The sequence below is a fragment of the Haliotis rufescens genome, unplaced genomic scaffold (genome assembly GCF_023055435.1).
Source record: "Haliotis rufescens isolate VD_foot unplaced genomic scaffold, xgHalRufe1.0.p SCAF_3, whole genome shotgun sequence".
NCBI classification, from domain to species: domain Eukaryota; kingdom Metazoa; phylum Mollusca; class Gastropoda; order Lepetellida; family Haliotidae; genus Haliotis; species Haliotis rufescens.
In genome coordinates this window covers 11,531,182-11,558,434 of record NW_025964001.1, presented here as the reverse complement: position 1 = coordinate 11,558,434, position 27,253 = coordinate 11,531,182, and the positions used below count along the sequence as shown (strand labels likewise).

The 27,253-nt window shown below is 39.6% G+C and overlaps 1 protein-coding gene across 1 annotated transcript; it reads right to left on the bottom strand.

The window, feature by feature from the left end:
- LOC124146601 (homeobox protein MSH-A-like) lies at positions 1 to 27,196 on the bottom strand. The gene is made up of 3 exons (XM_046516957.2): positions 26,596 to 27,196; positions 9,184 to 9,353; positions 1 to 1,073 (listed from the first exon to the last, which is right to left on the bottom strand). Exons 1-3 carry the CDS (start codon positions 27,047 to 27,049, stop codon positions 777 to 779), a joined length of 921 nt encoding a protein of 306 aa, XP_046372913.1. The 5' UTR covers positions 27,050 to 27,196; the 3' UTR covers positions 1 to 776.
- Positions 27,197 to 27,253: the final 57 nt, after the last annotated feature.

Sequence of the window (27,253 nt, the reverse complement as noted above, 5' to 3'; positions counted from 1 at the left end):
ATTTACAAACGATACGCTGACAGTTTCTCATGCCTTACTTGTGACATCGATGTCATGTTGACCATGTGATCATCACGTCAGATCTGGGAATGTCATCATTGCTGATGACGCCACCCCGCTCCCCACGAGACACACTCGTTTTAATCATGGCTCAGCATAAACAAGTTCATGATTTGTTCCCGTGGTGGTCGCTCTGGTCGGCTTCAAGAACTGCAGTCAGTATTCAGGTGTAGAATCGGGTGACATGTTACCTTGCTAACACGGATTACTGGACAGATATTTACGCACAGCGTGGCCTCTGGTGGTGTTGATTTCATAGTCATTGTTCGAGTCTGTATTTGTATACCCCGGGGCCTTCAAATGTTTACAATCATGAGTGAGTGAGAGAGTATGGTTTTACGCCGCTTTTTGCAATATTCCAGCTATATCACGGCGGGGGACACCAGAAATGGGCTTCACACATTGTACCCATGAGATGAATCGAACCTGGGTCTCGGGCGTGACGAGCGAACGCTTTAACCACTAGACTACCGGACCGCCCCTTACAATCATGACAGTATCTACTGTGTTGTCCTCTTCTATGTAATGTAATTGGTATACGGTGAACCAACCGGCTGTCATCTTTTCACCACTGCTCTTGGTCACGGCGGTACCATTAAGTCTGAATCTCCTTATTCAGATATACAAGTCTATGCATGTCTACTACCTTTATTTTTCAAAGCAGCAGACATACAGAAATATTTTCAGTTCGAGTACGACGCTTGTCTCGACCTGCCTCAACTACAGTACTGGTCCGCACGGTCATCTGTGTCCACGCCACACTTGACCCCCTCCTGGCCCGCGGGACGGGGGAGGTACAGGCTGAACGCTGAGGGGAGGAAGCCCCCCCGACTCTGCTGGATGGCTGTGCGGAGTTGGGCGAAAGCCGTGTTGGTCGTGGTGGAAGGGATGGGCCACGTGACTGAGGGCACCATTAGTGGCTGGGAGGGTTTAGGCGGGAAAAGTGCTGATGTCTGCGCTGCCTCTCTGTCACGACGTTCACGCGCACGTCGGTTCTGGAACCAGATCTTCACCTGTGACAAAAACATATGTTTTAAGAACAAATCCAAACGCAACACACGTTAAATGATCTAACTGAACAAGGGTTGTCATGGTCTATGCGCTAACTAGAGTATTGTTAAATCCGTATATGGTCGTTGGTGATTCCGTAAAAATCATATTTGAACACATCTGCAATCTCATTAAAATCACATCTAAGTTCTCCCTGCCGCTTTGTTGAGCGATAGCCAGACCAAAGATCTGATTTTAATGAGATTGACACATCTGAGAAAGACCATAAAATTGAGACTCACTCGCGCATATTATCTGTGCAGAGTTGCGTCCCCTAACCGTGCCAATAGCCTTTGATCCCCCAATAGTGTTTCTAGGTTTGTCAGCACCGTACCATGCTCGTTTGTTTCACCAAAGTGGTAAAGCATGCCAGACTTACATCACTTTGGGCTTTCCTCCCACACCCGGGGCGGTCGGGTAGCCTAGTGGTTAAAGCGTTCGCTCGTCACGCCGAAGACCCGGGTTCGATTCCCGACATGGGTACAATGTGTGAAGCCCATTTCTGGTGTTCCCCGCCGTGATATTGCTGGAATATTGCTAAATGCGGTGTAAAACCATACTCACTCACTCACTCACTCCTCCCACACACGTGACGCTGAAACGCCCAGAATTAACTGAAGTACTGTTCAGAGAAGCCTTAATCGAAACTCACTCACTCACTTTAAATAATCCAATACTTCACATCCGTCTTCAAATTATCGTGAGGGAATGAATGAAATTCTATCAGCTTCTTAACGCTTAAATGATCATGATGCGAGTGAGAGGGTCGTATTTCCCGTACAAGTTGTGAATCGAAGGTAGAACTAGCTCTATCCCATATCTACCTACCATCTTTCACGTGTAACAGACAGCTGGACATGGACACGTAGCAACAACTTATCATACAGATAAGTTATAGAATATCAATATCATTGTACATATAAATGTGATATTCCAGACAGAATTATGAAATGTTTATATATTTAGAATAAGTGGTATAATATATATTATATTCAGATGCAAATATTAACTAACGCAATTTCGTATATCATTTATCAAATAAGACATCTGCGAGATATTTTGAACATTTTAATATAAGATATAAGCCAATAACATAATCCATGATGTTACATTTCTGACATAACCATACACAGAACAAATAGTTATGAGCCCGTTACCTAGTTTTATTATCTCTCTATATCGTTCCGAAATATCTCATTTCAGAACATAATGCCTTTTACCATGATATAATGTCAATGAAATATGATAGGTAAATACGATATCTTATATTAGATCTTAGAACATCAAGTTTTTATTAAATTGTCAAAATATGTAACCTGACACGGGGGCTGATATCTGCAAGTTTCGGTATAATAGACTTAGCTTTATAACAAGTATGAAATTTGCCCATGGCATTCCCGTATGAAGAATTATACTTCAATACGAGTATTTATACTTATATATGAACAATTTCAGATATTACTTAAATATGAGTGATGGCTGCAGGCGGTACTTATGTCTATCATGCCTATTCCGAGGTTCCTGTTACTTGTCGCGTCTACCGGCAATATGGTGCCTTATTTCATGTTGTGCGGATCAATCAGGAAAGTAAATCTTCATAGAACCTTGGAATCAAATAAGACCTTTGCGTGTTCAAACAATCAAGTTTTTTAGTACCCAATAGTCAATGAAATAAGAAAATCACTTTTTAACAATTTGTTTTCAAAATAGACGAATTTATTTACGAGACTGTCTGGTCGAATAAAAGAATAAACGATATCATTGGAATACAGTCCTATTATAATCTTAAACATGAAGTAAATTGACAGATTGATAAATAGTCAATCTAATTTACATTTAGTATATTTGAAAAATATAACTCATGGTGTGCTGGGATTGCAATCAGAATATGTAAAGCGGTAAGTAAACTGCTATTAGACAGCGAAGACGAAAACCAGTAGCTTATAATTCTTTTATTGTATGACGAGTTTTGAAGAATTAGTAATTTTTTAATCAGGTATTTTTAGTTTAGTAGTTCAGGCTTCAAATTCACGGTGATGCTCCTAAGCGACTGTTGGTCTTGTTAGTAGTATGATTTGTTTGGGTGTGAACGTGTTGACACATTTGTGTAATGAATGTAACAGAAAACAGATGTGCAGTTTAAAAAGGACTTAACAATGGCGTTGAACATACTTAGTCCCCAGCAAGCACATTGATACACTACCTGTTTTTTAACAGTATATGTCTGAAGTCGAATGGCAAAGGATAAAAAACACAATGGCCTACACCTGCGACACATGAAACAATGGTTTTAGCGGCGTCGATGTCAACTGTGCGCAAAATTAGTTTCCTAAACAAATCTGTCCAAATGATAGGTGTAGCAGAAGCTGGTGTTTAAATGTTACACTGGCTTCAAAAGCCGGGATTTGTTTTGAGGCGATTCTACCTGAGATTAGAAAGTCGTTAATGGCTCGACTGGTTCAGCCTTTAATATGCTCGGCACAGATGGGACTGGAGCAACAACGCACGCGAGTTGCTGGACAGGTAAGGTTACCCGCGCGATTCGCCCGGAGATAATGACGAGATGCGAAAGTATCGGTCTGCTACCTGACAATATTAGATACTTGATTCTTGCCGTACAGAGCTAATTATTATTTGCCCCCACTGCGGGTTCCGACCAGAGAAACTGTTCTCATTGTGGGGTGGGTGAGAAAAACAAAGGATGAAGTGAGCCGTGGGTGGGGGCGGTTATTGAAGTGAGCCGTGGGGAGGGGGACGGTTGTTGAAGTGAGTCGAGGGGTGGGGACGGTCGCCGGTTAAGTCCTAACTAAAGTCAAACACCGACACAAAGCATGAAACAATGGGAAGCCACGCAAGGTAGCAAGTATGATGCTGCGGGTTAGAAACATGTTATTAGATAGAGTGAAGGACCACTATTTCAGAGACCTTTGAATACACTGTATTAGTGTTAGAAAATAAGGATACTAGACTCTCCGGCAAAGGAAAGTATAATACTGTATAAACTTGAAAATCGAATTTGACCCAACATTTACAAACGATATCAAAACGTTACTAGGCCGAAAACAGTCGCTGGACCACTGCAAAGTTAAGGTCTAAACCACAACTATGTTCCCGTTATCAAATACATCACCATGGAATATTGGTCAACTATAAAGTTGACTATTGGAAAGTTCAAGTCATCCCTCTTGTAATTCAGTCTTGAGTTGACGGTTTTGTCACTCTGAATCTTTATATATCGATCTAAATATGAAACAGATGAGGCGATTTCACTGGTCTGTCTATTTCCAGTTCAGGTGGGTAAATCAGTGGAAGGGAACTGGCTTTTTAACCGATACTGAACGATATCCGATCATCGATATTTCTAAAGCTTCAGTTAACTTTTTGGCTATATTTCCTTGTTCTAATTTGGCCAATCCAAGCAAGCAAAAATTCAGATGGTGAGCACAATTGGTGCCCATGGTGATGCCTACTGCTTGTTTAAATGTGTAATCCCCAAATTTACAACTGTTAACAATAAAGGAATAAAGAAACTACTCCCCAACATGCAATCGATGTACCATGCATACATACAAAACATTGTTAATATGATTAAATTGTTCAAACGTGTATCTCATGTTTTGCGAACGAGAGATATGTGCTCACTCCTAATATTTGAAAGTTAAATCATTGTAATTTGTATCTGAAATAAAGCCCTTAAATCTTGACATCACACCAATATATACTAGCTTCATTGATTTATTCCTCACGGCTGCATAAACATAATTCAATGTTTCTCTGGCATATTTTATTTAAATGGTAAGGGAAGGGTTGATTTTTATTAGACGAAAAGGAGGAGGTGGTCACAGTTTAAGACATTATTCAAGTATGCATACCATATTTGACCCTATCAGAGTTAGACATCCGCACACAGCCATTGTGAAGTTAACAGTGTCTTCTCCACAATCCCCCTTGGTCAGGATTTTAAAGAGCTGACCATTTAACGTTGAGGATGTCATCAATTTTACTAAATCTAATACTGGATGTGTGAATAATATTCCCAAAAGATTGGTCTATCCTTTCAGTGAGAAAACATGTGCTGAAAACATATTCAGCCTCATAAACCCAAGGCGATAGTTCCATTTTCAGATCCTGATTTGAATCGTAGTCCTATATAAATGTCAGACAATGAATAAAATGCATTGTAAAACATTGCACTCTAAAACAACGTCTTGAAACAAACTGAACATAAGTTCAGTATTTTCATTTAACGGCGTATCAAAGTGAAGCGGTAACTCTGTTTTGATGAGGCAGTAGCAGTCAGCTCTGTCATCAATCAGAAAGATTACATTTGTCAGCTCCGGCCACAAACCAGTCATTACCGACCGATAAACGTCAACGATCCACCCGGGGCATGTCTCTTTAGTTAAGACAACGGGAAGACGACAATCTGGCTTGACCGCCACGCCCACTGGAAAGCAATCTATACTTTTCTGACCACGCCCCTGTCGTCGTGAGGGTGGACGTCGCTCGGTTAAACTCCCAACAGCGTCTTTCTCAAGTGCTCTAAACACAGACACATGTCCAGGAAGCCGTACGCCATCAACGATAAGCCCCCGACACAAACTCAAGTTGTTTATCGCTACATAGTACTATAGAGTGTATAGGGAACAGCTGCTCCCACGACACGTATTATCCTTGTTTAATTTAAGACGTAAATATATTACATACTCACAGAACGAATACGTCAAGTAAATGTCATTTAATATATTGTTATTTACTTTTGTTATATTTTTTTCTAGGAGGAACGCTATCCATGTCGTATTAATAAAAGCGACAAAAACCTTTCATTGGAATTCTCAACTATAGTCCTTTGGCTGAAAAATCGTACCGATTAAATGCTAAATAGATATAAATTCGAAAGCAACAATTCGTCTTAAATGGCTTGAAAGTTCTTTATTTGTCCGTACCTACTCGTCACCACAATTTCAGTCATGAAGGGTATTAATGCATGTTGTTACAAGGGGGTCGACACTGTAAACTGAATAGCCCTACATTTGCACGTGAAATTCACACGTGTTAGGCCCACCTTCTACTGTCATTTCTGTAACAAAATCATCTCAAAGGGAAAATCTAAATCAGAAGCGTATATTTCTGTAAGAGCTATTAAATGGAATATACAATGAGAATCTGTAAAACATTCTCAAAGCAATGTAAGGGATGTTCTTGGTATTGCTATTCAGCTAATTTCAAAGGCAAACAATAAAATAAACAGAACGAGCTCAATATATCATTGCAATACGATACATGATGAAATTGACAGTTGATCTCAAGAACCTTGGTATTTCACGTTTATGATTATTTGCAAGTCGGAGGGGGTGCATTGACAAAGTAGAGAGCGAAATATAAGCTTCATACTGTAAAAGAGATGGTTTAGATCATGCAATTGTCAGTCAAATTATTTTTTCAACTGGCAGCAACAGTGAGAGTGACAATAAAATATTTTAGAATAGAAGTTTGAAATTATCCCTGTGTTCCGCGATGCCCTTTGTAACACCAGGCATTGAAACACGAACAATTACATGAAAGTTGGCTAAACAACGTTTTCTCTACTTTACAACAATGTCTGAAATTATGATGGCGAGTTGGTACAAACAAATAAAGAAATTTCATGCCATTTAAGACGAACCGTTGCTTTCGGATGTATATTTTGCATTTCATATATACGATTTTGCATCAAACGGACTTACATTTACAGTGGTAGCTGGGTTTCTATGGTAACTTGAATACGGGTTTTATTATGTGTTTTATCCGCCGAACAAGGGAAAGTATACACCCATGTTTGATGGTGGCTAAAAATGAAACAAACAAGAAATGGTTTTTCGATGGTGATGTAGTTGGTTCAGGTATCACAGTTATGATATGGACCTTGTGTTTGAATGTTTTTATTCAGGAACGTTTTAATAACGTTCGTAATATTTTGGTTAAATTCAAATTTCAATCGCATACTTTTCTTTGCCTGGCAGTTGAGTTTACAAAACATTCAGAATTTGTCAGGGAACGCTCAGTATGTTAAAGCTTGTATTAAGGATTATCCCCTTTCAACCTTAGTGAATTTCTGCCCATGGCGGCAGGTTCTTTCTTTAAAACATGGCAAGCGAAATGTCTGGCAAGAGAATTACACATAACCTTTCAGCGATTCAGAGAGTAGACAATTAGTTTGTGATAAGTGCTTATGAAAAGTTATAACGCAGAGTAGTTTGGTCAAGTTAATTCATCATATTGCCTTGATTTCTTTTCTTCTAATCTTTGATGGCGGCGATATGCCTTTCTAGTAGTTGGATCGAGTTTCCTTTAATCAGTGCACTAAATGAATTCTCAAATCATGTATATTGTCATATTACCGTGCTCTTCATCTGATAGCAATGACGACAAGAAATACACACAATAGCCGACAAGCGGAGAAGCAATATTGTCAACTAGATTAAACATTAATACCCAAGTGAAAAACAGTTACGTTTGACAGCTCATCAATTTGTCGAAATTTATTATTTTTAAAATGTCAGCAGTTTGTTCAGAGATACCTTCGAGGTAAAATGTTATTAGATGTATAAATTAATATGTGGCAGGATAATAGAAGGCTTCATAATAGACGCAGAGCCCCAAGAAATACGACGTATCATATTTCATTAGAAAGTTCCAAACTTTCTCATAAAGTTATTTACATTGTATTTGACACGCGACATAAATTGTACATATACTACGCATATTTAGTGGAGCGTTATTACAGTTGTTTTTCGATGTACGTCAAACTTGAGTACAGTGATTTAAGTTACGTGAAAATAAATGCCATACATAGGTCATTGGTAATCTAGATGACGGGAGCAGCGTCAGAGACAGAATTATGAATTTAGGGAACCATTTATGGAGATACACTAGGGACATTTGCTCCCCTAACCCTACCCCTACCCCCACCCCAACATACACACACGGACGCACGCACACATGCACGCGCACACACTCACGCACACTCACTTCATGTTGGACCGATCGGAGACTTGTGACGTCATGACGACGGGGAACCAACCAGGCATGCAAACTATCCGGGGGACACGGGGGGACCCAGTCGTCGTTAAGCCTCTTGTAGAGTTGCGTCCCTGTGACGTGTCAGGATCTTGTGATCGTGTTTAGATTCCAAGTTTCGCCTTGATTAGGTCAGTAACATATACGTTTCACCAAAGTGGTAAACGTTTGCGACCTGTTTCACTTCGAGCTTTCCTCCCACTTCAAGCTGACACGCTGTTTTGTGATTTAAATACAATTCAAAACAGCGTTAAAACAAACTCACCCACTCAAATTGTTCGCCTCAGAAGATTCTTTCCATATCACCCCATCCCTTCCTCCCAACCCCTTTGAATAAACGCGAGATATATTGTCTCGAAACAACAACATCTACCGATGAAAAACGTCAATTCATCCTGCTGGTATAGCTGACCAAAGCCAATATTATCATGACACTCGCTGCAACATATGTGCAAATATGCAAAAAAGTGTTCGTTTACCTTGGTGGCAATCTCATTGAAATCAGATCTTAGTTCTCGCTACCGCTAAACAAAGATCTGAGGACATGCCATTACGGGTCACGTCAGACCGACCTTGCGCGAACTTTGACCGACCAATGGAATGACCAATCAGAAGGCAGCTTTCTCGTGCTTTTCGGCACTAATTTCAAATTGGCTACTTCGCATCGAAACATATTTTGACAAATTCTCGATTACAAATTTGAAACCTGAACAAAAGAACATTCTGGAATGGCTAATAGATGGTCTAGATTGTATGGATTCAGTCGTTAAACCCTTAACTATCGTTCGGAGTTGAAATTTTCGAGGTTGCATGGTTAGAAATCACATTCCGATTGTCACTTTCATAATCTTGTAAGCAATGCTCTGATTGGTCGGATGAAAGGTCGTTCTAACGTGACCCCTAATGGGATGTCCGCAGATCTTTGTTTAGCGGGAGGGTGAACTGAGGTCTGATTTTAATGAGATTGCCTTGGTGGCCATTGTATCTAATGGTTCGGCAAAATTTGACACTTACCCTGTTGTCCGATAGGTTGAGAGCTGTCGACAGTTCGGCAACATCCATACTGCTGAGGTAGTGAGTTCGGCGGAACTTCTCTTCTAACACCGCCACCTGGTGCTGAGTGAAGGGAACACGTGGGTTGCGGCCGAGCTTTCTCCTTTTCACGCCGTCCTTCTTCTTTAGTCCTAGAATTGGAATTATATTGAAACTTATTAAGGTTCACGAAAACGGTCAGTTAAAACGTTAAAGTGTGTTCACATTCGTTTCTCTATCATCAAGTGAGATAGTGAGTTAGTGGTGTTTTACGCCGCCTTTACCAATATTCCACCTATGTCCCAACGGTGGGGGACGAGGCTGGCTTCACACAATGTCGGGAGTCGAACCAGGGTCTTCGGTGTGAAGAACGAACGCTTTAACCACAAGGTAACCCCAACCCCCCTGTGTCATTAAGATTAATAGTTCAAACCAGAGACCATATAATAGAGGGACGGCCCTCTAGCCTATGTGCGAAACCATCAGTGCTACGGCTTGTACTGCGCAGCCTGTCCGGAAGCGAGCAGAAACGCGTTCACTGCAGTCATCGCTGTCGCCTTTTTTTCCCATGCAAAAGATATATTTTACAAAACAAAATTACACTCATGTATTTCTTAACATTGTTAACATTACAACTGAGATTTGTTGGTGCCCTAAAGCATGTCGTTGTCACTGTATTTGATGACTGTGATCACGCTTTGTCTTTGTCCGAGAGAACAAAATGGCGCACATGTAAAATCGGCAAAAGTGCAGATTTTGATTTTCAATAACGGCCTCTAATTCGCAATGAAAGTCCTTGGTTACCAAGGTGTATAAAAAGGATATATGTTAAAAATTGGCTTAGTGCCATTTACAAATTTAGGGCGGATGCGATATTTCAGATTTTGACTCCAGAAATGGGACTAAATCTGACTTTTCCCGAAATAATTACACCACAACTCTTAATTTCCGCATGCTTTCAGACGAATGTGTTCCTATCATCGGTCCTGAATTAAATAGTTTTACATTCATCACGATTTCCCCTTTGGCTTGGTACCAAAGTTATTTAGGTACGATCGGTAGTTTTTTTTGTATGATTTTTGGCGCAAGGCCATATTTTACGTCACATATTTTAAATTAAATTACCATATATAGCAGACGAAATAACATGCATTTTGTCTGTGATTATCATCCGCATATATCTTTTGAAACATTATACAAAGTGACATATTGTATGATATTAGAATTGTTTTTGTAAGACACGTATTTTTTTTACCTTTGCTTTCGCCATTTTTTCGTAAGTTTAACTTTGTTTCAGTTAGGCTTCTATCACATATCGCGCATATACTATATACTACAATACTACATATTTGTTATCTTCTGAAGATTTTGTCTGTATTAATCATGACTACATTTAATCAATTATTTATTTTATGCCGTGTAAATATTGATTATGAGCAAAATGATCTTGGCCTAAACCCAATCATAATAATGTAAATATGATGAAGGTACTACTTACTTTGTGTATTTACACAACAATAAAAACATCATACAAAAATAAAAATCCGTTACATGAAATATTTGTATTATAAAATTATCATTTGCTTTGTAAATGCCAAGAAAAAAGAAGGATTATATCGGCAGTCGTCGGGAGAGAAGTTCCAGACAACAAGGTCGAAGGTGTCAAACTTATCTCGCTCCGGCAAACCCTATTATCACTGCTAGCCCCAAACTGGCATTAACCAATAACATTTGATTCTTTCGAAGCCCATTGTCAGACACATCGAAAATTCATTTAACAACGCTCGTAGTTTAATGTGTATTTTTAATTCATTGGAATTATTAGCATTATAAAATAGTAGCGAATTTACATGAAATAAAAACATTAATATGGCGTCATTTTTTTTCTGGCTAATAGTAAAGCATTTACACCAGTCGGTGATCATGCATTTTTGCAAGTAAATCTAGTCTGGACTTAATATAAGATATGAAGTTAATCTGGAGATATATTTTGTGAACATCGGGAATAGGGTGATATGTTACAAGTGTCTTCCCTGCTTCTGAATGAGTTTTATTTACACTTCCTGAGTTCCTGTGCAATTTACCGGATCGTAGTTTTCTGTGGCGTTCGTAGTAGATTTGGTATATTTGTTTATTTATAATAGTTAACAATTGCAGCATAAATTGAAATAAATGTCCCGGAGGACACACATGTTCAGCAAATAATTTGCAGCCAACTGACATGTGCTAATGAGAGATATCATACAAAAATCTTTGTAATCCGCTAAGAGACGTCCTTTTATTGGATTGTCGCTGGTCGTAGTCGGAGAAATCTCGGCTAAGGGAATTAACTCTTACCCCGGATATTATGTAATATTGTTTACGTGGTTACCAGAATGGTCAGTCGTGAATGTCTGCGCATCTATTGCGCATCTGCAGCGGTACAGGGAGGTTAACAGCAGGGTGTCGGGGTGTATCAGTTACATGCCAGACCGTAGCGCTGATGGTTAGTGATAAACTGTTGGTGAGGGCCGTCCCTCTTTTATATGGTCTCTGTTCAAACATAGTCCAGTTCAAAAAACATTCATAGACACCTACACTCAGAAATTACCGTAAAGTTACAATGATGGCACCAGGTGTTAGTGAAACGGGTGAGAATGTCCTGTCCTACCAGTCTTCAAGCCAAGTATACCATAACCTTACGACAAACCCTCTACTATACTCCTGAAATAGAGACGAATTGGAAAGAGAACTAGTTCTCCGACTTTGATGCAGCTATTTCTATTACCAACGTCCCTGACCTTCACACATGACGACCATTTCCGGCAGTGCAGAGCATGACGTCATCACTGCCAGTTTGAGGAATGGTACAAGTCAAAATATGGAATTTCATCGGGTATCCGTTTTGTCACTGATGCGTCATATTTGGAAAAAGTCCCACACATGTGTACCATAAATATATTAAATTTTACTAAGGACTTGAATATTGTAACCCTAACCAAACATCGTTTGAGCAAGAAGCTTATGAAGCTCTTTGAAACCTTCGAAGAAAGGGAATGCTCGATTGTACCTGAGATGTTGTGAAAAGAAGACACCAAAGGCTGGACCTGCTGAAAATTGCTCGACATGAAGAGAACTTTGATTTTTCATCTTCTCTTCTCACATAGCCTTGTGTAGAGTTTGTTGGCACTCTGAATCTTTATGAATATATCTAGACGTTCTTAATAACTTTCGTAGAATGATCACGCTCGATTGTACCTCAAAATATTTTTGAATTGCATATTTTGTACTTTTCATGTGTCAGAGATACGAAGAGCTTCATAAGAGGAATATACTATATGCAACAGTCTTAAAGGCTGTGAAATTGTGTGAATCTATTGCAATTAGCGTGAGGACCAGTACCTTGTGGGTTATCATGGGACCCAGGAAAGCGGAGAACCAGTACCATGTGGGGAACTAGGGGACCCAGGATAGCGTGAGGACCAGTACCATGTTGGGAACTAGGGGTCCCAGGATAGCGGTGGACCAGTACCTTGTGGGTTATCATGGGACCCAGGAAAGCGGAGAACCAGTACCATGTTGGGAACTAGGGGATCCAGGATAGCGTGAGGACCAGTACCATGTGGGGAACTAGGGGTCCCAGGAAAGCGGAGGACCAGTACCTTGTGGGGAACTAGGGGTCCCAGGATAGCGGAGGACCAGTACCATGTGGGGAACTAGGGGACCCAGGAAAGCGGAGGACCAGTACCATGTGGGGAACTAGGGGACCCAGGATAGCGGAGAACCAGTACCATGTGGGGAACTAGGGGACCCAGGATAGCGGAGAACCAGTACCATGTGGGGAACTAGGGGACCCAGGAAAGCGGAGAACCAGTACCATGTGGGGAACTAGGGGACCCAGGATAGCGTGAGGACCAGTACCATGTTGGGAACTAGGGGTCCCAGGATAGCGGTGGACCAGTACCTTGTGGGTTATCATGGGACCCAGGAAAGCGGAGAACCAGTACCATGTTGGGAACTAGGGGATCCAGGATAGCGTGAGGACCAGTACCATGTGGGGAACTAGGGGTCCCAGGAAAGCGGAGGACCAGTACCTTGTGGGGAACTAGGGGTCCCAGGATAGCGGAGGACCAGTACAATGTGGGGAACTAGGGGACCCAGGAAAGCGGAGGACCAGTACCATGTGGGGAACTAGGGGACCCAGGATAGCGTGAGAACCAGTACCATGTTGGGAACTAGGGGACCCAGGATAGCGTGAGGACCAGTACCATGTGGGGAACTAGGGGACCCAGGATAGCGTGAGGACCAGTACCATGTGGGGAACTAGGGGACCCAGGATAGCGTGAGGACCAGTACCATGTGGGAAACTAGGGGACCCAGGATAGCGTAAGGCCCACTACATTGTGGGCAACTGGGGGACCCGGGATAGCGTAAGGGCCACTACATTGTGGGCAACTGGGGGACCCGGGATAGCGTAAGGGCCACTACAATGTGGGAACAGGTTGACCCGGGAAAGCGTAAGGGCCACTACATTGTAGGGAACTAGGGGACCCAGGACAGCTGAGGACCAGTACCTTGTGGGTTATTATGGGACCCGGGATAGCGGAGGACCAGTACCATGCGGGGAACTAGGGGACCCAGGATAGCGTAAGGGCCACTACATTGTGGGAAACTAGGGGACCCAGGATAGCTGAGGACCACTACATTGTGGGAACAGGTTGACCCGGTATAGAGTGAGGACCACTACATTGTTGGAACGGGTTTACCCGGGATAGAGTGAGGACCACTACATTGTGGGAACGGGTTTACCCGGGATAGAGTGAGGACCAATACATTGTGGGAACGGGTTTACCCGGGATAGAGTGAGGACCACTACATTGTGGGAACGGGTTTACCCGGGATAGAGTGAGGACCAATACATTGTTGGGAACAGGTTGACCCGGGATAGAGTGAGGACCAATACATTGTGGGAACGGGTTTACCCGGGATAGAGTGAGGACCACTACATTGTGGGAACGGGTTTACCCGGGATAGAGTGAGGACCAATACATTGTGGGAACGGGTTTACCCGGGATAGAGTGAGGACCAATACATTGTGGGAACGGGTTTACCCGGGATAGAGTGAGGACCAATACATTGTGGGAACGGGTTTACCCGGGATAGAGTGAGGACCAATACATTGTGGGAACGGGTTTACCCGGGATAGAGTGAGGACCACTACATTGTGGGAACGGGTTTACCCGGGATAGAGTGAGGACCAATACATTGTTGGGAACGGGTTTACCCGGGATAGAGTGAGGACCAATACATTGTGGGAACGGGTTTACCCGGGATAGAGTGAGGACCAATACATTGTGGGAACGGGTTTACCCGGGATAGAGTGAGGACCAATACATTGTGGGAACGGGTTTACCCGGGATAGAGTGAGGACCAATACATTGTGGGAACGGGTTTACCCGGGATAGAGTGAGGACCAATACATTGTTGGGAACAGGTTGACCCGGGATAGAGTAGGACCAATACATTGTTGGGAACGGGTTTACCCGGGATAGAGTGAGGACCACTACATTGTGGGAACGGGTTGACCCGGGATAGAGTGAGGACCAATACATTGTTGGGAACAGGTTGACCCGGGATAGTGGGATAGCTACATTGTGTGGACGAGGTGAATGCTGTGTGTGCTACAGTACGCCCAGACAGCTAGGTTATAACACGACACTTTGTCTACTGGTTCCACATGGCCATAAAGGACACTGCTTTGACTGTATGAATAGAAAGAAAATGTCAAACTGGATATCCCCTGTTGTGTTAATGACAGGTAACTTAAGTTGTAATTATTATTAACTCATTCATCATATAAATTAACCATCAAAGAAGTATACTTGAGAAGGACGATTAACATTGATTGTCCGTACGTGACAATTCTTCTCTGATATGTTCGTCAAGTTTGACAGTTTATAAGGCAGACGAGACTATCATCAAATTTTCAACTCAACAACCTTCACAAATCACAGGGGCGGTCGGGTAGCCTGGTGGTTAAAGCGTTCGCTCGTCACGCCGAAGACCCGGGTTCGATTCCCGACATGGGTACAATGTGTGAAGCCCATTTCTGGTGTCCCCCCGCCGTGATATTGCTGGAAAATTGCTAAAAGCGGCGTAAAACCATACTCACTCACTCACAAATCACACTGACAAAAATAAATTAGACATCATGGCGGTTAATGGACATACGAGTCCCCTAATTCGCCACAGTGTACTGCTTCCTTCCACGGATTGACCTACCTGAACCAGAAATAAAAGAGTGAGTGAGTGAGTTGGGTTTAACGCCGCTTTTAACAGTATTCCAGTTATATCATGGCGTGTCAGCTTAATGTGGAAGGAAAGCCCGAAGTGATGCAGGTCTCAGACGTTTACCACTTCGGTGAAACCCACGAGCACGGGTATGGTGCTGACAAACCTAGAAACATAATCAGGGCGAAAGAAATAAAAGAAACCACCTCTCCGTTTCATATTTAGATCTATGCAGAAGATTCAGCATGCCAAAAGACTCTCGGCAAGTCTATATGAAAAGGGATTAATAGTCAACATTCCCTTTATATCATCCAAAACTGGCTCCCACGGGAGATATCGCTGCAATGAAATTGCATCACAATGCTTTGCAGACCATTGTGACGTCATTGTTACATGACGTCACAATCAAATGACATCACTAATGGCTCTGCTACTGAAGCTGTTAGCAGTACTTTTTACACTAAGACACTGCTTATTACTGTCTACAAACTGAAAAAGTTGGAAGAATGATGTTGGATGATAAATAAAATTTCACCCTCATTTCTTTTGAAATCAAATATATCAACACTCGTTGATAAAAGTGGAAAAAATCCTCGGCAAGCCTCGGAGTTTTCCCACTTTTATCAACTCGTGTGAGATGAGATGAGATTTCCTTTATGCCAAGCAGTTCTCCAGCTGCTCCAGTCGTTGGTGTCTGCATGTCACAACCTTTGAGGTACAATCGAGCACGCTCTGTTTTCAGAAAGCGTCATACGACTCGTGCTCAAAACTTGCTTCTTCAGTACTCAATGCCTTATTAAAGTTTCCAAACGTTTCATGGTAGACATGTGGAGGACATTTACAAATTTGACGCATCAGTGCCCAAACATTCGTGTGATGCAGTTCCCTGTTTTGATTTGAAACATGTGTTCCCGTGTTTTTTAAGGCGATAAAAACCTTTCCTTTGCATGTGTTTGTGACGGGTGCCTCCGGGAGGGCAGGATACGCTTACCTTATCACGGACACCTAGTTGTTGGTTGGTTGGTTTGTTGTTTAACGCCGCACTCAGCAATATTCCAGCTATATGACGGAGGTCTGTAAATAATCGAGTCTGGACCAGACAATCCAGTGATTGACATCATGAGCATCGATCCACGCAATTGGGATCGATGCCATGCATCAACCAAGTCAGCGAGCCTGACCACCCAATCCCGTTAGTCGCCTTTTAAGACAAGAATAGTCGCCTTTTACGGTAAGCATGGACACCTAGTATTATAACTGTTTGATAGTGATTCATAGACACGTGTTTATGATTTAATCGGAAGCCTGCACTTGACACTGCTTTTAGCAGAGATTTCTAATGAATATGCTTCGCCTTTATAAACAGGAATGGAGCTTAACGACTGCTTCAGCCAAATGTCAATACTGTTATACAGTCATATGTGACATAGTCATATGCTAACTACCTATATGTACATGGCATGCGTGATATAGCTTACCATCTTTATAATAACGCGACATAGCTGACTACCTATATGATATACGTGATATAGCTAACTATCTATATGATATACGTGACATAGCTAACTATCTATATGATATACGTGACATAGCTAACTATCTATATGATATACGTGACATAGCTTACTATCTATCTGATTTACATGATATAGCTAACCATTTATATGATATACATGACATAGAAAACTATCTACATGATATACATGACATAGCTAACTATCTTTATGGTCTGCATGATATAGCTAACTATATGATATACATGACATAGCTAACTATCTATATGGTATGCATGATATAGCCAACTATCTATATGATATACGTGATATAGCTAACTACCTATATGCTATACGGAATATATCTGACTATTTATATGATATGCGTGATATAGCTGACTTTCTATATGATTTACGTGACAAAGCTAACTATATCTATGATGTACATGATATAGCTAACCATCTCTATGATATACGTGATATAGCTAACTATATCTATGATGTACATGCTATAGCTAACCATCTATATGAAATGCGTGATATAGCTAACCATCTATATGATACACATGGCATAGCTAACTATCTATATGGTATACATATGGCCAACTATCTATATGATATACGTGACATAGCTAACTATATATATGATATACATGATATAGCTAAGTACATACATGTTATACGTGATACAGCTTACCATCTATACGATATATTTCATATACTTAACCATCTACATGATATACTTGACATAGCTAACTGCCTATAGGATACACGTGACATAGCTAACTGCCTATAGGATACACGTGACATAGCTAACTGCATATATGATATACGTGACATAGGATTACGTTTCAACACGATCATCTGATTAATTTACTTTCGTTAAAAGTATTAAATTGTGTATCTCTGTAGCCGCTGGGTTATTGGATATGAAACATATATGACACAGCTCTATGAAGAATATCATTGGACGTTGTCATTAATCACTTCTCCTGTCAGTACTCGTGACTCGTTTCTTCAATTGCCCTTCAGCAGTCGCTCACTCACTCACTCATTCAACGGTGTATATTCGTCGTGGCTTATTGTGTTTCAGTGATGACCAAAGCATTGAGGGTACATCAAAAAGCCCCTTTTCGCCCACATGTCAAATATTTAAGTTATTGGAAATAGAGAATCTCACCCGAGTGTCTTTTGATATCAAATATATCAACACAAGTTGATAAAAGTAATAATTATATGTTATTAATAATTATTATTTATAATTACATACTATACATTAATGATTATATATTATTATTATTTTATATCTTAGTATTTACTTCAGTGTCACCTCGGAGTTTTTCCACTTTTATCAACAAGTGTTGATATATTTGATATCAAAAGATACAACGGTGAGATTTTATTTATCATTCAGAATCATTCCTCCAACTTTTTCAGTTTGTAGACAGTAATAAGCAGCGTCTTAAGTGTAAAAAGTACTGCTAACAGCTTCAGTAGCAGAACCATTAGTGATGTCATTTGATTGTGACGTCATGTAACAATGACGTCACAATGGTCTGCAAAGCATTGTGATGCAATTTCATTGCAGCGATATCTACAGTGCAGATATCGCTTGATCTCACCCAAGCGATATCTCCTGTGAGAGCCAGTTTTGGATGATAAATATTGTTATGACTATTTTGGGACAAGCTGATATGATTTATTACATCATCAACTGCATGTACATTAGCATGGTTAATTTTGGTATTTTTCGAACGATGTGTTTTTATTATTTTTGCCTTCTTCCAACAAAATAACCGTGATACAATCAGAAAACGCCAAAAATTACTTTAATCAGTTCTGAAACACGTTAGCCTTAACTTTTACTGCCATTCTATTTGAAAGTGTTATAATTATTGTATAACGATTTTTAGAAGTTTTGCTTATTTCTTGATGGATGAAAATGCCTCTGATTATACTGTGTCCTTTACTTGCAACATAAAGGCGTTATCGATATAAAAAAGCACATTATTTTTAGGTTACTTTTAGTACCATACACATTTTACAGAAACTGTAACAAGACTTCAGGGCAAATTTGTCACACCACATTCCATGCTAAGACGGGGACATTGAAGTAAATACTAAGATATAAAAGAACGTTCTTATCAAACCAAACGATATTAAAATTGATATGAATAGAACAAACGCGATCACTTTTTTGCTAGTACATGAATTTACGCATGTGACTTTGCAAGTTGTATAAAAAAATATTTTATAACATATAACATTACAACAAAGGAAAATATCAATGTGATAACGGATTTAATCATTAGCGGCGATAAATGATTTGTCTAATATTGTATCACCTTTCAGTGCCACACTGGTTTCAATAATCGCTGAATAATATCCAAAATAAAAATGATTTAATAATAAGATTACTTACTTCTACAAGAGGTTTCATCGTGGGCATTTACTTTAATGTCATAGGTTGCGCTTCTTTTCGCGTCAACATGACGATCCCACAAACGCCTGAGCTAACAGAGGCTAATGCGATCACAAGCATCGCTGAGCAATATTAAGCTCCACTTGCCTGATAGCAATTTTATTCTGCCCCTTTAACTTTTCATTACACAAAGTCATTGGTATAATATTCCTTAACGTCCTTTTGAGTTGTTGGAACATACACCTGATCGCAAGGACGATATGATGTAAGGGAGAATTGGAGATCTGCTTTTGAAATGTCGATGACTAGTCTGATGCGATTGGTGAAAACACACTCGTATGATGGCAATAGTTTAACCTACCGTTAAGACTAACAGTATCGGCTACTTCCCTCTCTCGTTGAAATAAGTCGCCAATAAAATATAGTAGCAATAAACAACCTTGTCCCATTCTAATTAATCGTTTCCTATGGAAAATGACCAAATACAATCAAATCAGAAGCTAATGAAATCATTTTCAAAGAGAAAGCGAATTGAAATAGAAAACCCCGACTGATTAGGGCCCCCCATTATTCCCACAACTGAACGCACTCATTCTAGTCTATGTAGAGACAGCGCACTATATTGCGGTGTACTGTTCGTCTATACACTCAGTGATAACTGCAGAAAAATCTAATTAATGGAGATATTCAGATGTCAATAAATCTATTTCAAACAGTAGTCAGTTTCATTAAGGTAATGAAAGACATCGAACCAATGTTCCGTAGATAATTACATTTCCTCACAGATATTTGCTCTTTTTTACTTGTTTATTTTGAAATGTCTTTGCGAGGATTCAGGTAATATTAGTTGTAGAAACAAAATTGGAATCAAACGAGGACAGATTTAACAAATGACCACGATAAGAGAGTTCAGAGTGGGGTTGTATTTAAGATATTGCTTTTATAATAATATTTTATTATCCTCCCTATGATTTTGATGTACTTTATGGTTTTTTAAAAATATTTAATTGCGATTCATATATTTGGTAATAAAAGTTTTAATACTTTTGTATATGACGTTTTCAACAAATACAATGATTTAATACAATGCTGAGTGCAGTTTATTGATGTTAAATAATATTTAAACGTTAAAATCATTATGTCAATTAAATAATAATTGCTCTTCACCGGATATTGTAGATACTGATTCATTTTACTGGATAATTTAGAACTGAATTCATTTTCACTAAATAAGGTAGAAAATAATTCATTTCCACAAATTTCACTCAATGTAATATACATTTACCTCTATGTGGCATTATATTTATATCCCAGTCCATGGTTGATACGAGTTAAACAAGTGGCTTTCACTAAAGAGATCCACCCGATGAGGGCAGGCAGTAAGTGCTTCCCTTGCTGCAGCCCAACACAGGAACTGGGGATCAGTGCAAGATGGTATCAGCTGAGATCAGTCTCCAGCTCCATGCATGGGGTCTTTACAGGATCAACGCACTATCTTGTATCCTCTCATCACCTCTCTAAATTAATTGACGGAAACGCGCCACTATTTCATTACCTGGTCAAAGTAGCAGTGATCAACACGTGTGTATAGCTATGTATTAGCGAGGAGCTCATCACACGTCTTTAGAGCTAGCACCTGTCATTAAAGCTAGCGCAGCCGCGAAATTAAAGAGAGTTTGATGTGAAATGTCGCCTCAGGACAGGGTGGAGCCGGTCCTTGTTAGGCTACGGAGGAGGGGGGGGGGGGGGGGGGGGGGGATACACTAAGAGGAGCAGGAATTCTTACCCTGGCTCTGGACGTGTCTATCTCCCTTTAATAAGAAAATGAGTGATAAAAGCCTTGTTTTTTTAAGTTTTACTATAAATATGCCTTTTCAAATATAAGCGCGTATATGTCTTCCTGTTGAATGATACAAAAGTCATTCGGTGTCACTGAAACCTTTGGAATAAGTTTAAATCGATTCCAGTATTCCGGCCTCCCTGAATGCTATCGCACTCTCCTGATAACCCTAACGATGTACGTGACATACGTACGAGCGGATTATCTGACACGTCCAGAATTAAACGTGAACACAATACTTTAATGATTTGAAAACGAAGACATACAGGCCATTACCTCATATCTCTCTCAAGCAATGGGCACATTTTAATATATATACATCAGTGGTTTAACATGGCTCCTATATCCGACAGAGTGTAGGCTCATTGTTAACTATAGAAAATAAAAATGGTGCACGTTCAAACCTTTATATGTCATTGCAACAGCTTTCAGTAGTATTGGGTTGAAGAGAAACAAACTGCAACACTAGGCCTCACGAAATGAGAAAACATATTGAATTTCTGAACAAAGTACCTTGTTAAATGGCAATCATGCAGATAGCGAAGAAAGTAATAGCAAATCATGCCCAAAAAATATTGTAGAAAGTTCAGACATCTGATTCCATCTAATTACTTTCTGGTGTCATCACTGATATTCAGTGGCCCGCCCATTCAATCATTTTCACAGCTATTTTGACCTTTGCGCCAAATTTTAATCTGCTTCGGCAGGTACTATAGACTGGTTATTCTTCTGTATTGACATTATATAATTAGTTTATAAATACCAACATATAACATAACATGTTTTTACAGAGCAAGGCTTGTATTTGTATGGCTATGATGGAACGTGTTGGTGTGGGAGTTTTTTTTCCAGTTGTCTCTCCATCTTCCTCTTCATTGTTCCTTTCAGTGAGGGAGAATGGTTTTACGCCGCTTTCAATATCATGGCGGGGACCCCGAATGGGCTTGATACATTGTCGCTATGTGGGACATCGAACCCGGATATGACGAGCGATCGCTTCAAGCGACCCACTGCTACGTTGTCAGTACAGTACAGTACTGATATGATCGATAATGCTATTAAACTGTATAATATATTACATGTATTGAATGTCACAGACGAACTGCACTAAGAACAAAAGCAAGCTAAAAGAATCAATTTAGAAACATGTTAGCTTCCCTTCACCCGTATAAGAAGACGAAACAGAAGTAATAATAATAAGAAGAAGAAGAAGAAGTTCTGGGTGAGTTCGACTCGGCAGCACTTCCTGGGAGACGTCCAATTCGCTGTCTGGTCTGCGTGTAGAGGGGGCAAGGGACTGTACCAGGATCACTCAAACCCTCTTAGCTGCATTTTTTATTTTAATCCCTACATAATAATAACAACATATCTTAAGCGACATGATGGAGTGGTCTTCGCATTGCTTGTGGTTTTGACTCAGAGGACCATCCATGGTATGAGAGAGAATATATAGAGGGCGTCATGGAAATAACGATAATTTATAAAATCTGAGGAATAGGCCCTTATACAACATCAGACATATCCAGGCCAACAAACCTGACCGTGTCCTTTTTGATAAATCCAATGAAATAATTAATATCTTTGCATTCTCTGTCCCTTTTGACACAAATGTGATTGACAAGATTCAGGAAAAAAACATGGCAAATCGCGGACCTCGCTTACGAAATGTCACGCTTGCATTCCACGTTGTCCGACTCCCCATTGTTCTCGGTGCCTTTGGTTTGGTACCTCCCAATTTGTTGTCTGACATTTGGAAAGAACCCGGGTTTGTTGTCAGGAACACGGCCCTTCAAGCAGGGTAATGCAGAAGGTATTAGGCGTTGGGAATGGGAAGCCTACACATTCTCCGAAAGGTTCTTGGTGGGTTTGACAAGGCAGCGCTTCTTTGGAGAAGTCCCATTCGCTTTCTGTGTACAGTGAGCAAGGGCCCTGAGCTAATGATGAGCCTATCCAACATGACTGTGCCCGGATCACCCAAACCCTTTACGCTCTACATATTTATTTAAGTTCGTAGAGGAAGAAGAAACACAATAATGAGAAATCATTAATCTCACCGAGGACGCGCATAGTCTACCACACGTTCTGTTGAATGATAACGTACGACTATTACTGATGGCTGTGTTGAGCTAACAAATGAAACTGATATTAAATATACCTTTAAATATAGTTGATGAACGCATTTGAAATTTTGTAATGTGGAAACCGGATGACGAAACCAACATGTAATAAGGCTAGATAACTGCGATGCTAAACCTTTGAAGAATTGTACGCCAAATGCTCGCAGTCATTTTGTCACTTTATGAGAGACACTTTTGGTATATAGTTACTGTTATGTAATTTTCTTGTTCACAAGGCAGTTTAAAATTAACCTTACATTAATAAAGAAATAGTTTTGACCACAAGCCTAACATAACATACCGTGTATAATTAAAACCTTAACCACTTAGGGCTGTTCACTTTTGTGTGTCTGTCACACGAAAACGAGCAAACAAAATACAAGTGAAAAATTCAAGTGCACACACGAATCACTGTACAGCTGTAGTGACGATACAAGGAGCTTAAGAAACGAATGGGCATGGTATCCTAAACGAAATATTGTCGAAAGGATCATTTGAGTTAACATTAACAACATCCCAATAATAATCGCTACTCATTCAGAAACATAAAATAAAGAAAGGAAGCATTAACTATTCAAGTGGTTTTTTTCAGATCACTTCCAATTAGTATTAATAGGGCATTGAAAAAAAAATAAGCATTATATGAATTATGTTAAATTAATACCGAAGATGACGTGGAAATGTTTATGTAAATAAGGTCATATTCTAAATCGTATGGCTGTTTAAAAATATTAACACCAAGCCTGAAAACGCTAGAATTTGTCCGACTGTCAAATGCATGGCATGTCTGGAAATAAAGAAACGGTACTAAAAAGTAAAAATGTCATCAAGATTACTTGTTCAATTTAATGGTAAATTAAAAATATATAAATTAGTATGGATAATACACAATAACGATAAATTAATTTTTATAAAGGGTTTTTATGTGATTCATAAAAAAAGATTACTTTTCAAATACTCTATAATTAAGAATTGTGTGTTTTATTATTATGATTAAAATCTGTGTAACAGGTATAATATTAATAATGTCTAATCAAAACTTACTTTTTCAATTTTCATTTAATCTTTGATACTAATAGCAGTATTTACAATGGCCCACTGTATGGAATGAACAAAGCACAATAATCAGAACTTGCCTCTAGCGATAGTAATACTTTCTCATTTTCTGTTGTTCCTACTCGTAAAACTATTTTTTCCCGGTGTCTAATCGTCGAAGACGATATAATTTCATTAACTCGTGAATAATCTAAATTACCAGTTTTTGCCGTAAAAGCAAATCCAAATAGATCACAATAAAAAAGAAACAGATTACTATAAACCGATCATCATTACTTGAAATGTTCATAATTTGATAGCAAGTCTCATGAACCAAAGGAGCTAAAGCATCTATGAAATATTTAAGGACCATTTAAAGGACTGTATAGATCAGAAAACATTGTATTTGTTTTCCGAAAATAAGAATTAAAACAAAATAAATCAAAAGTTCTTTCCACCAGAATGTCTGCACGTTCATGCTTATGCGAAATTGAATTTGGTTTATATCATTGATAGAGCACGACGTTAAGGTGAACAAATCTAAAAATCTATTCCCAAAATACTACATTAAGTCAATTTATTTCACCTCACAATACATAACATCAAATAAATAAAAGAGAAACAAATACATTTAAACAAATCAAACCAATAAAATTGGAATCTGTTAAAATAAATTTTTAAACTTTGTTTTTCTCTGCTACAAGTGAAATGTACTACTTGTAATAACTAATGGAATATTATTGAAGGAAACGAATGTTATAATTAACCTCTCTCATTGACAGAGACACCATCGGCAGACAGGGGGTGACACCTACACACACCTAGCAGGTAATTACAATCAAAGCTCTTATGTATGTGATTAATTCACATATGCAAGAACAGAGAGCGGACATGGTTTGTCATGTCAATTCCTGTAAAATCATTGATTTCTCCAACGAGGACATTGTGTAAGTGTCTAATAGTGAGCGATGTGACCGCTGTTGTTAATTTTGCGTACAGTCCAGGGAGAATAGAGGATTATATATAATACCTTGTCTCGGGTGCGTTACCATATTTGATTAAACTGTGACACCGTACATTGCTTATTCAATCTACATCCATGTAATCAGTTTTTGGTTGTGCCTGATTATGTATCAAATCAATATCTGTGGAACGCTGTTTAAGTTCATTGATATTATGTTATGTCACATCCCAGTGGTCAGCATTTTGTATGCGTCTGTTATATATTTGTTTTGTTCTATCGTTGAACTGTGATTGGCAGTAACGTATTTCAAATACCACAAAAAAACGTACGCTGGATTTATAAATGTAAAACATATTTGATACGTCCATGAGTGAACAAAAATCATTGATCAGCATACATCCCTTCAAAATCGATATACAGAGTATATTTGATTTTTAAACCTCTTTGTCAGTAATGTACTGAAGATATCTTGAATTGGAAATGCAAGCGACAAAACTCTTTCTATAATCATAATACAACAACAAAAAACAAAGAAATATAGAAATCTCCGCAAAAATTAGATTCACAACACACCATGAACATGTGCAATTAGAGCAGAACATGGGTACCCTATTCGCGAACGCCTGGTGTCATCACAGACTTTCTGTGATCCATTCATATAATTTTAACCAATATTTTGCCTTTTATGCCCCATGGAATCTGTTTCGGCAGGTAATCGAGGCTAATTATTCTTTGGCGTTGACGTTTTATATTTTATCTATAAATCACTATCAACAGTGAGGACACCAGGTGTTCGCAAAATGTTAAAATGAAGAGAGTGAAATGATTATACATGAATTAAAACGTCAAATTGCCGGACGGGAACCCATCGCGAACCAAACAAGGAGCCATCTCTACAACAACGAAAACACGGATGCTAGAATGTTCACAGATAGCAATTAATGCTATTTTAATCTCAGAATGAATTCATTGATTGGCTTCTCTAAAATATTATTTCCCACATATTTTCGCACACATCAACTAAATAGAAGCGGCGAAACACATAGGAAATCATAAGAAATCTCTGCCAAAAGCAGAGTTGGTTGTATGATTCAGAACATGTCATGAGCATGTGTTAATGAATCACTATGAAACCATATTAGTGTTGGTTCAGTACAGTGTTATATTCGCGCATCTGTCACAAAAAGAAGAAGGCAGTTCAAAGAATTATAAATTTAAGAATAAATAATTTGAGAAAGGAATAATAGACTTACTTGGCAGTTTTGGTGGCTTGTAACGGGTACACTGAAGCCAGGGGAATCTAGGAGACTCTTCATCCAAAGCTCCTTGGTTGTCGTCGTTGTCGTCCTCGTCTCCACACATGGGTTGTTGTGGAACGTTGCCACCGCCACCGTCCCTCTTGACCGCCTCCGACTTGAGACCCAGGATATTATCTATGGAGAACTTTATGGTGGCGGAGGACGTGTTTGCCACAGGAATGGAGTCTCCCTCAACTTCTTGCTTCACCTCCATGCTGCAGGCGTCTGTTGGTGATGATGACGTCGTTAGTGTCGTCGGTGTTGTTGATGAAGATGGTGTCGACGAAGGGGGAAATATGGACTGTCTACCGTATGCGAACTGGGGAACGTTGAGCGGAGTTGGGAAGAAAAGATGCGAGTTGTCTGGATGCTGGTAATTGTAAGTATTCGACAGAAATGATGATAACATGGTAACGGTTTGGTCTTCCTTCCACAACGATGGCTGTTGACAAGTGATGACTGATGCAAACCTTTTTTGATCTTCCGTAAAGATTCGCAGACTTAACAAGTCAAATACTTCACTTGTAATTACTTTAATGAACAGACATGTCACTAGTCAATTACCAAATGCTGGCTGCCAATAGGACTGAAATTGTTATAAGCGCGTATTAGA